At 40.1% G+C, this 12,464-nt stretch overlaps 1 protein-coding gene across 8 annotated transcripts in view; it reads left to right on the top strand.

Annotated features, from left to right (window-relative positions):
- PAM (peptidylglycine alpha-amidating monooxygenase) overlaps positions 1-12,464 on the top strand; it is a 223,999-nt gene that overhangs the window by 55,195 nt on the left and 156,340 nt on the right. For all 8 annotated transcript variants that reach the window (XM_075836954.1, XM_075836992.1, XM_075836985.1 and 5 more), the window contains exon 4: positions 2,249-2,306. In XM_075836954.1, the coding sequence (XP_075693069.1) occupies positions 2,249-2,306 (58 nt within the window). The remainder of the gene's footprint in view (positions 1-2,248; positions 2,307-12,464) is intronic.

Raw genomic sequence — 12,464 nt, 5'->3', positions numbered from 1 at the left:
ATAAGGATCTGGCTATATTTCTCAGCATTGAGGACCCGATTAATCCTGACCAAATCCCCAACTCCATTTGCTGAAATGCAGCCCTGAACTTGCAAGGAACCTCCACCAAGCTCCACTTGTGCCCGCAGACACATCTTATTATACCGCTCTCCAGCCCTTCGACGAACCAACTGCTTTGTTACATTCAAATATTTTGACTCCCCAGTCCAGAGCACCTGCTGCCATTTTTCTGCACCCCAGTTTCTATTTTTTCTTGCATAGTTGTCCTTTTTTCCACGTAGAAGGTTTGGCTTTTTGTCTGTAATTCTTCCATGAAGACAGACTTCTCCCAACAGTAGATGGGTGTATCTATGGCAATGCTGTGGACATCTTCCGATTTTGAAGGGAAGTAAGCATGATGTGTCTTTGATCTGCTGCATGGTTTCTTTGGCCAACCACTGCGTCTACGGTCCTCAACATTGCCCGTTTCTTTGTGCTTCTTCAAAAGTGCTTAAACAACACATTTTGACATCTTTGACCTTGCTGATGCAGTCTAACTACCTTGTGTATTGTTGCTGTGCTCAGTCTTGACATGGTGGACCTGTGACGTGAGTCTTCTACAACCTCACCTTTTGTAGCAGAGTGTGGCTGTTCTTTACCCAGTTTTAAGCCTCCTACACAGCTGATTCTGTTACAGAGAATGACGGTTTCAACCTACATATGAAAATGATCATTATCACCTGTGTAGTATAATTGGTTAATCATACACCTCGCTATAATCCTACAAAAACCACGACTTTGTTCAAGTGTACAGAACTGAATGAGTATGTAGTTGTAAATGTGTATGTGTGTGTATGTATGTAGTTTTTATTCGTAGTTTTATTATGTAGTTTTTATAGTTGTTTTTATTCGGTTAGGTTCACTATCCTCGAGGAGACGTGCACATTATATAGAATGCTCTAGTTGGACCGGCTTAGTCAGTTCAGAGTTTTTTGGCACTAGTTTTGATGTGGAGACCATGTTGTAATCAGCGCCAAAAAAACAGCCCAAATCACACCCCCCCCCCCCCCCCATTGACGTTAGTGGGAGACAGGTGTTTTTTATTCTTTACCACTTTTTTTTTTTTTTTGCTGCGTTCTCTGCATTTAGATTCAGTGTCCGCGTGCAAAAAATGCTGGAGAAGACGTGATAAAAAAGCGCTGGCAATTGAAAAATCTGCCTGCAAAAAAGCTGTGTGAACTAGGCCTTACACTATTCTTAAATTCTTGTATTTCTTTAAACCCCCCCCCTCCACAAGTGTACATCTCGGCAATATGGAAACATGGCAGGAATTCTGTACAGTATAAAAATTAAAGTTTCTCCTTCCCCCATACAGGGAGGGGGTCTCTCACCAACAACACATGGTGAGGCACATTGCATTTTCAGACCTCTAGTTGTGCCAGTACAGGACCCAAATCACTTCTAGATTCCAAACTACATTTTGGTTACACTATTGTTAACTTGAGACTGACTGTAATGGACTACTAGTGTTTTAATTTGACACCAGGTTGAACTTATCCTACAATGTTGTGACAGAAGTAATTTTTTTTCAAATGGGTTGCTATGGCATTCAAAATTGTGGCACAAAAGATCATGAGTAAACCCAAAAGAATATCAGTTTGATATTTTATCTTTTTATACAGTAGCTCGGTGCATTAGAAATCGGCACCGTAAGCATACAAGATGTTGGTTAAAGTCCAGCTAACCAAACATTAGGCAAGTTATAACTTTTTGAAGGCGGGGAGGAAAAAACAAAAAGCATGAAAATTAATCTGGTCCTGAGAGGGTTAAAAAAAAACTTTTTAATAGGGTGTTTTTGAAATTCACAAAATATCACATGGACTGTGAGTGGAAACATTTGACATGTGATATTTTAGTTCCCAAAGTCATGCCGATTGTTACCACGTCGTAAGGTTGTCTTGGCAAGCGTAACTACTGATTTGGCATCTCGACTGACTTCACTTTAGCTGAGGTAGATGGTAGCCTGTGATCATTAGGCAGGAGATTTGCTGGGTGCATAAAATAATGGCTGCTAAACATAACCGTTCTTTACTATTATTTTATTTTGATTTGCTGTATTTTTCATATGATGAGGCTGTAAGTTATGCGCTTTGCTGTCTATGTTGTAAATTAGACTGTCACTGTCTAATGATCTTGGTTGTGTTTTTTAAATGCGTACGTTCGAAATGAATGTTTCCTTGCTTCTAAGAGCAATCCATTTGTTTTTCAGTCTGACACCTATCTCTGCAAGTCTTACCGACTGCCGCTTGAGAAGGAAGCCTATGTAGGTATGTATTGGAAGGAAAAGAGCCTTCATAATTCCTTTGCATAATTCAACTGTTTTTTTTTTTCTCTTCTGAAATCATAAGCTTAATCGTCTGTCACATAGACCTAAACTGACATTTATCTTATGTAATGCAGCAACAAAGCAGAAAAAGCTACTTAAAGTCAAGATAACAAACTGTGTCTTGGGGGCTGTGTGAGTAATTGAAGCTGGGGAGTTGAGTACCGATGCCTGTGGCAACCATTATCAAGCAGCGCCATTTGTAAGATATTGGTTTTCTGTCACTGGCCCGCTGCTTAATTCTGCGTCGCTATACCGGCTTTTTATTTACCTGAAGTGCTTAATATGTTTGGGGAGAAATGTGCCAGGTCAACTAATGATCAAAGCAAGCTCATATACAATGCTAAATATTTCGATATTTTTTTGGTCAAGTATTTGCACGTAGATGTTGGATGCATATGGTCTTTTGTAAATATATGTAACCATTGACCTGTCCTCCTGTATACAGAGATCTGCCGCCATCTTTTGCACCTTATTTTCTAGGTGCAGTTGGTGCACTAGTGCCGTGCAAGCTGAATGGTAGCAGTGCCAGTCACACAGGAGTATTCTGGCGTTGTCATTGCTCACTTCTGGTGATACCAAGTGTACATAGTGCATGTAAAGAAGTTCGCTAATAAATAATGCCAAAAGGGAATCCCTGCTATATATTACCTGGGTTTATTAACCCCTTCCTGCCTGCCCCACTTAAATTAGTGGGGTGCTAGCTCAGTCCCTCCCATTTTATGTGCTCCTGTGATGGCACTGCGCACGTTGCCAACAACTGGTTCAGGCTTTCATTTGTACAACCCAACCCTATACTGTGAGGCCATGTTCAGATGTGGCGGAATTTTTCCACTGCAAATGTTGGTGCAGATTTGTGGCAATTGCACAACGAATCTGAACCAACATTTTGCATTTTTGACAGGTAATTTAGACGTTGCAGATATCACAGCGGACTTGCCACAGATTTCAGTTTTTGCATTGCAAAGGCTGAAATACGCAGTGAAATTCCGCTTTTTCTCCGCACTGTAATGAGCATGCTGCGGAGGGAAAATTCCGCACCGCAACCTAAATTCCGCACAGTTATTTTCTGCAACGTCTCAAGTAACTTTCCTAAAAATGTATAGAAACAAATGTAAAAAATGGCTGCTGCAGAATTCCACTGCGGACTGTCCGTAGCGGAATTCAACAGCAATTCCCCCACATCTGAATGTGCCCTGATAGTGAGCTATAGTATAATAACGCTCCTGGAGGGTGTGGTCATCTAATACTAAAATGGGGGCTTTGCTCCTGTAGAGCTAGAGCGGTGTCATACGTTAGACTATGTACTGTACATATATTTGACATCATCTTCACCGAAGAATTAGGGGATAGAATATTGTTGATTGAACCAACCACCTTAGAACAGAATATGAAAATGAGGAAAAAGTTAATTTTCCGTGTTTCAGCTCATTTTCCCCTATATAAAACCTACAAAATAAAAATATATCTGCTCTACTTTGGGGAAAAAAATTTAAAGGCGTATGTGTACTGCAAAAAAAATAAAAAATAAATAAATACTGGGGTAAACTAAGACATTTTAAATAAAAATTGCTTTTTAAAATGTGGAATTTTGCTTTGGGCATCAAGGTCTAAAACCCCAGTCATGAAAGTGTTAATTAAACTACATAACTAAAAATCTCAAAAACACCAGAATGGAGGACAACACTGATGTGAACAGATCCTAAGCAGAGACTGAAGTAGTTGTATGATTAGCCTAGCAAAAAGAAGAGTGTTTTGGAGATTGTTTTTGTTTTTTTTTGGGGTGGGGTGCAAAAATAAGGTCACATTTCTTATACAAAAAAAACACTCCACCGAGTTTTTTTTTGTTTTTTTTCTTTAAGAAATGTGACCGTATTTTTCATTTTGCAACAGCCTAGTAGAAGTGAATAAGAAATGAAATTCTGATTTGCATTTAGGGAAGTTTATAGTGAGATGTTCTTGTGGTGAATAGGGTAAAACACGTTTCATGATCTTGCTGTGATCAATGTGAAATCTGAATGATCTAGGAGGCTAAGAACGGTGAATCTCTAGAGGCCAAGGCTCCAAAGTTGCTATGGTAACTGTGTGCTCTGAAAACAAATTCTCGTAGGGGTGGAAGGGGGTCTAAGACGTTGCTTCTGTTTAGTGCTTCATAGAATTTTCTTCACCCTTGTATGAATTTAAGGTTTCCCGGTTAAATGGAAAACACTAAATATTTTTTATTAAATATTTCCATAGAAGAGCGCTTTATTGTGTAAGCTGGTAGGTTCACTTATATTTGCTGCATGTGCTTGTCTCATTGTTTGTATAAATAGGCAGAAAAATGAAAGAAAACAAAAGCGAGCTGGAGCAGTGACATCATCCCTGGAATTCAGGCAATTATTAACATTCCAGGGAAAATATAGCGTTCCGTACAAGTCGGGGAATGTAGCTAATATATGTAAGAGAATATACACAACATCCTGGGAATGTTGTTTTTGAAACAAAATAACAATCTAAAAGGATTATTATATATTTACAATATTGATGCTGCCAACAGGTGTCATTTAGGGTACATATGCCCATGATCTCTGGGTGGAGTGTGCAAAGAGACTGTCCCAATGCCCGTCCGTATTCAGAGTACAGGCCTCAAATGATAGTCTATAACCCAAAACACTGGTTACAAAGTGAGGGTCCACTTTGTCTGAGATTGGTAAATAAAGGTATGATTTTTTTTCTCAGAACCCGCACACTCTTGCCTATAGGCTGTGCATGGTATTGCAACTTAGCCATTTTCAAGTGAATAGAACTGAGATACAATACCAGATACAACCCATGGACTAGAGGCGTTGTTACTAAAAAAAAAAAGCTGGCCCGTTTTTCTGATCTTTTACTCTGATTTTAATTTAACAGTGTAATTTAATGTGGCTCCAAAATAGGCTCATCTTAAAATGGTTTTCCAGTGAGAAGAAATTAAGGGCCTATGCTCAGGATAGGCTATCAATATATGATCGGTGGGGGTCTGACTTTCGGCACCCCCTTGCGGATTAGCTATTTTGATGAGCTTGCGGCGCTTTTGGCCCTTTTAGACGTTCAAGAGGGGTGCAGAGAGTAGGACCCTCACAGATCAGATATTGATGGCCTGTATATTGCCGTTTACCTCATGGCGTTCCACTATAGTTAAATAAGCACCTCAGCTAAACCCCCCCCCCTCTTGTTTAAAAATATGATTAAGGCTTCATGCACACGACCGTGCTCGTAATTACGACTCGTAATTATGAGCACGGGCGGGCACAGCCGGCCGCTTTTGCGAGCCGTGCTGTCATTATAAAGTATAGCAGCACGGCCCGTAAAATAGAAAAATAGAACATGTTCTATTTTTTTAACGGCACGGGCACCTTCCCGTGAGAAAACGGGAAGGTGCCCGTGGGTAACAGAAGTCTATGAGGCCGTTATTGCGGGTCGTAATTACGACCCGCAATAACGGGTGTTTTTACGGTCGTGTGCATGAGGCCTAAGTGAAAGGTAGTGAGGCGTATTGGCTTTTTGCCACGTATTTGTGTAAGTTACGGCAGTAAAAACCAGGTAAGTATAACGTTTGGTGTGGGGTGGGTTGCGTTTTCAGGTTTTATATCCCCCAGCTATACAGCTCCGCACACTACTCTGCTGCTTTTTTACAACAAGAGCTCTATTGCTTTGTTTTAATAACCAGAGAAGAGTCCATCATTGAAGGATAATCGTGTACTGTACTCCGTAATCCATATGTGTAACATTGTGGGCGCAGCCGTGTTTAGTTTTTTCTTTGTGCATAATTACACTTATTGTAGTTAAGAGGTAGGGAAAAATGGGGGAGGAGGGATCCTCCAGCTCACCAGTCCAGTGGAATCAATATTCGATGCGCACGGATCCTCGTGGCGGCACATGTATTGGTAGAAGCAAAAAGGAAAATATCTGGCACCAACGTCAGGCCATGAGTAAGGACGTGGAATACGTCAAACGTGTAGGCAGAGCACAGCGTAATCTCATTTGAAATGACCGTTTACAGCATAATCTAGCGAGATTACGCTTGCTGTGCTGTAGTGTCGGGATTGTGTTAGCGAAGTGTCAGGATTCTGAATAGACCTCACGTCCTGGCTGGAGGTAATGTATATTCATTGTCAGGACACTGCAGTAACGTTATAGTGTGTTTATGCTAAAATAGGTCATAACTCCGTCAAAAATTATAGTTTTTCTAAATAAAAAACACTGCTGTAATCTACATTACAGCGCCGATCACATCATGTACAATATAGGGCACTTATAATGTGGTGACAGAGCCTCTTTAAAGGGAATGTGTCGCTAGAAAAATATTTTTTTTTTTTATTTGAACAGTTAGTGTATAGGTGATTAAACATTGTTCTAATTTTTTAAATTTTTTCACTAGTCAGGAAATATTATAAATTAGATTCTAATTTATAACATTTCCCAGCGCTGGTCACTAGATGGAGCAATTCCCAAAATTGCAGCATTGCATGTGGTAAAGCAACCACATTGTTTTATGCTGCAAAATTTGAGAAAACTCACTCGCTCTAGTGAGCTCTCAGAATCCCCCCTCCTTTATCCTGGCTAGTGCCGGGAGAAACGAAGGGATTGAATGGTCAAACCTCCTACACTGTGTGTCGCCATTTTTTGAGCTAACACAGTGTAGTAGGTTAACATACAGTAGTAAACACACAGTAAAACACGTACATACACAGACCTAACTTACCTGCTCCTGCCGCCGCCGCTCCCTCCGGTCCGTCCGCTCCGTCTGCTACCTCCGCTCCAAGTGCACAAGTCCGGAAGCCACGAACGGAAGTAGTAATCTTACTGTTCGGCCGCGGCTTCCGGTCCACAAGAAAATGGCGCCGGACGTCGCACAGTTCAACTTGGACTGTGTGGGAGCGGCGCATGCGCCGTTCCCACACAGACGGCGTACAGCATAGTGGATGGAACGGGCCCCGTTCGCATTCACTATGGGACTGTATGTGCCGTATTCCATGTCTGTATGTGTCGTTAATCGACACATACAGAGATGGAAAAAAAAAAAGCAAATTGATATAAAAAAATGTTTTTTCGTGACACTGGTCCTTTAAGTGAGAGTCCAAGCAGCAGGAGACTCTGTGGTCAATGGATTATCAGGAAATCTTTCTAACAAAAAGGGATTGCCCAAAGCAGAATACTACTTTTATATGTTGAAGTGTCCCTATAGTTCGGTCTCCAGTCCAATCAGAGATTGGGCATGGTGAGATACATGGACAACCATATGGCTTTTATTTTGGTTATCTCTATTATGCCAACATATGCATAAACCGGTTGAGCAGAATTTTAAAAGACGACAGAAGTACTTAAAATTAATTAGTTTTTTGAATTTGCAATAAACTTTGGTGTCTTAAAGGGGTTTTCCCACTGAGAACACTTATCTATCCACAGAATAGGTGATAATTACCCCACCGATAAGAGTCCCAAGGAATCCTCTCTGCACAATCACATGCACATTGCAGCTCCATTCAATGTCTATGGGGCTGACGGAAACAGTTGAATACTTTATTAGACCATTTCCGTCAGCCCCATGCAGGGCACCATTCAAACTCCTCCTCACTGTGACGGTGCAGCGAGGAGGAATGGAGGGCTCAGGACCCATGTTCTAGTGAGCAGTGGGGTCCCATCGGTGGGACCCTTAGTGATCATATGTTTATCCCCTATCCTGTGGATGGGTAATAAAAGTTCTTAATGGGCAAACCCATTTAAGAGAAGAAGTTTGTATACAGAGATGTACGGTTCACAGACAAAGGTCAGGTAGAATGTTAGACTACACATGTGTCAGCACAGTAAAGCATCACTGGTGAACTGTCTCCATGTACCAGGTACTATGTTTTATTTTACGGTAGGATCATCTTTTTACATCACACAATGAGGGAGCTTTATCAAGATTGGTTGCCATTTCTTTCTTTGCACCAATCGGATTTCTTCTCTCATTTGATACATACCCCACACCATTGGCTAAATATTAGGTAAAACTACAGATCAGTACTAGTCAAGCCAAATGGTTTAACGAGGTTGTCTCCTCATAGACAACCCCTTTAATATGATAGCTTCTGTGGCACTCGAGGCCCCCGGTTAATCTTGCCGGAGACGGTTGCCGGCAACTTCTCATTTTCACTGAAATTTATTATAACCTGCAGCAAATTAATGGCTATGTATGCAAGATCTAGATGGATCAGCTGATCTTAAGCGGCTCTATGCTCTGGCTCGTGGATCGGTGTCCATATGGCCCAATAGCGCATATAGAAAGGAGTTGTCAAGATGAGACAACACCTTTTTTAAGGAAATTTTTTTATTTTACAATAAATTATGAACAAATACCTATAGCAAAGCAAACCGTTCTTGTAAATGGTGGAGATGTGTTTTTCCCCAGATAACAGGAACTGTTTTATGTTCTACTACATTATTACTCCTCAGCTTTGAGTGACGCTATTTAATTTCACAAGCTCTGTGTGTTCTTGAATAAGATAATAATTTTACACCGTCTATGTGTCTTTTTATAGACATAGGTTTTATGTTTCCTTTAAATCTGCCCTGTCTACTTGATGCAGCCCAGCAGGATGAGGCCTTTTATATATTTTTTAATGCCAGAGGCAGAGATAGGGCTGAATGCTCTGTTACCGCAGCACATGATGACGTACAAAGCCCTCTCTCTAATTGGGAACTTAGTGATCGGACCATGGAGTCACACAAGGAAAAAAGAAACCCCCAAGGAATCTGCTTTTCTAATGTGACTGTTACTTCATATACAGGAAGAACATATTTAGAAATGTAGTAGCTTTTAGCTGCTGAAGGAAGCTGTGAAAAGATCGGTAAACATGTCATATGTAACAGTATTCATCCAACTCCATTAATATCAATTTAAGACAAAGAATACTGTGGTAAAGTCATCGTGAGTGGATGTTTTTTTTTTAAAAGAATCTACATGATCAATATTTTTTGCACAAATCCGACAAAAAGCTATAGCGCAGTCGACACCGCTATTGATTCCGTTCAAAACTATGGAACCGTTGCACCGGATCCGTCACCATTGAAATCAATAGAGATGGAAACGGAAACCTATGGTTTCCGTTTGTGTCAGTCAGGGCTGTATTCTGATGGAAACCTCAGACGGAACGTCAGAATAGAGGTTTATGTGAACGAAGCCTAACTTAAATTTGGTAGGTTAGCAAAAAGACAGGAAGCAGCTGGAAGAAAGTATAACTGCAGGATCTGGCTACACAAGGTTTGTTTGTAGTCTGTTACAATGGAGACACAGATCTGCATAGGAGCTGAATACACAAAATGAAGGAGGTTTTTAATCCAGACTATATCCAAAGTTGCTTAATTTTTTGTTTTTGATTACTTCAAAGTAATAATAAAATGGTTCTCTGACAGAGGAATCTGATCACTGGTGGTCAGAGAAGCCAGCTTAAATTTTCAAAAGCGGTAGTCTTGGTGAGACAACCCCTATCCAAACCGGGGAGGAAGCCCAAGAAGAAAAACAAATGGTTAAGTGTTATGTGGCGACCAGTCAAACGAATCGCTGTCCTTGCAGTGCACCAGAGTGGGAACTGCTATTACAAAGATTGCCTCTCCGTTTTGGCTCATAGAGGGGTTTCCCCTCTTTGATGTCCATATGCCTTTAATAGGGCATGTGGACATGAATTGTCTTATTGAGACAGCCCTTTAATTTTGTGTGTGTGTGTGTGTCATTCTACTGCCGATTTGGCCTGTACATCCAACTGTCTTGAGTGTTCTGCATGTTGAGCATGGACATGAGGTCATTACAGTCTGCCAAGAACTAAAAAGACAACTATAAACACAAATCTGAATGTTCCAGACCAAAGATATCAAAGGTTTCCTTTCTTGAAGGTGCTGATACGTAGTTTACAGCATTGAGTATCAAAGTAGCTAGTCTGTGCTTAGGTTTCTTTTGCATTTACACCATCATGTTGACTTTCTGGTGAGGGAGTACTGAAGTAAGTCCAGATGGATGGTAACGATGTCCTGATCTGTAAAACTGCAGATGAAGAAGAGAACATGCTTTTTCACACCACTGTACTGGCAGTTTATTTTATAGTTTCCAGAAAAATATTAATGGCTATAGGGCGTCTTAGAGACACTTGGAAGGATTGAGTCTGACATCTGGCTATTCAGCCAAGAAATGTAGCTGTCATCTTCATCCATAGCTTTCACTCACATGACTGGCCAGTAAACAAATGTCTGCTGTTCTCCATGGTGACTGATTGAATCTGCAGTGTGTCACAATTTAATGTGCACGGTAGAAAGGGTGATGGAATCAATGGTGGTAATATAGTATTACAACATTTTATTATGTGATCTATTGTTATTTAACTTAAATACACAGTTCCTGTTTTATGTAAACTATCCTTATTTTTATTGAGATTTATTAAATTAAAAAATGTGTTTTGTCCTTTGGTGATTCGTATCAGTTGTGCTCGGGTTTCTTTTAAATCCTTGCATGATGTGATCACATACAATAAAAAATATGCCTCTCTTGTCCATGGGATGTGGGTGGCATTCTAACTGCAGCAATGGTTTCATAAGCTCATACAACCCCTTTAAAATGTAGGTTTTTGGACTAAGGTAGTGGGGGTGGAAAATGGCTTACCACATCCGTAAGCCTCTGTCATTCTGCAGAGCTGAAATTGTAAATTCTAAAAAAAAAATCAAGAAAAGACCTGTAATTGGGTATTGGGCTCAATTTTGGCCTTAACTGGGGGCCATATAGTAGGTAGAAGGTACAGTTGTGCCCACCAGCTTGGCTTTGATAGGGCATTGTTAATAAGACCTAATCTAAAGGAAACCTTTTTAATAAGAAGCTCTTATAAACTTAAATGGGACACTGGACAGCTCCGGAATTGTAATTGTTATTCGGACACTTTGTAAATGGGTCACTGTGACTGTTATAGGGGCACTGGCCAAGAATAGTGGTGATTTGGTCATCTGAGTATCTAACACAGGGTTTATGTATGTAAGGTGTTCTACAGCACATCACTGCATTACTCCTTGGAGTTATTTCTAAAAAGTTGGCAAGTCTGCAATAAAAATGAATAGAGAAGGTCCTTTTTTCATTAAATCGGTACTTTGATATCTGCATTTCCTAGCTGTCAGCAGTGACTGGTTTAGCCATTGAATACTTGGCAGATAGAGGAGCCGTTTTTGGAGTCTAACTCTTTACATTTGGTTTGTAGGTTTTTATGTTTGGCAAAAAAAATTAGTTCCCATAATATGATACGGTAATTATTTGTTTTCTGCCAAGTTTAAAATCCTGGCAGACCTGTACGTTTCGTCCATCAAAATACAAATTCTTTAGCAATTTAAAATCACTGGGAGCTGGAACTTTATGGAGGATGCAGAAATACTTTAAATCCCATGCCTTTTAGTGGTATAATTTGTGGCATCTATTCTTAGTGTAAGCCTTACGGAAACAAAAGACAATTGCAATTTAGTTGATTAGACCATTATCAAGATATTCATCCTCTTAAAGTCCAAACTTTTTCCACGGAACTTAGCTGTTGTGTGTCCTTGATCTGAACTTCTGAAGGGACTTCCAATTTGAATGGCATTGAGCCAGAGTTGTGACTGGCTGTGGGGTCGATGTTGAGTATGTGTAAACCATTTTTTTTAGTACAAAAATATAACCGAGAGGACAAACCATTCCCTCGTATGCGATTGGCACGTTTTCATTTATTTTTATGTGCAGTGAACCGTATTTAGATTTCATATCTGTGTTGTTACTGGAGGCAGCTGCTTCCTGACAAGCATTGTTCCTACTTAGAGGCTTTTGTCTGTGTATTATATCCGTCGTTCTTTACATAGAGCATTGCTTTTGTTTATATATAGTTTAAGTTTACCATAGAATTATTGGTGTTGAAAATGACAGCGTGTACTCGGTAATGACCATCTGTAGTTTTTTGTTTTTTTCGTTTTATAAAATATTGAATGTTGGAGATCTATTACTTATGAAGCTGTAGATCCATTTATTTTGCTTTATTTTTTTTCCAGCTAACCACCAAAGCAAAATAAATAGTACTTGAAGCGCACTGCCACCTTT

This window comes from Rhinoderma darwinii, chromosome 1, assembly GCF_050947455.1.
Source record: "Rhinoderma darwinii isolate aRhiDar2 chromosome 1, aRhiDar2.hap1, whole genome shotgun sequence".
Classification (NCBI taxonomy): Eukaryota; Metazoa; Chordata; class Amphibia; order Anura; family Rhinodermatidae; genus Rhinoderma; species Rhinoderma darwinii.
Note: the sequence above shows the minus strand (reverse complement) of the source record. Positions and strands in the feature narration are given on the sequence as shown.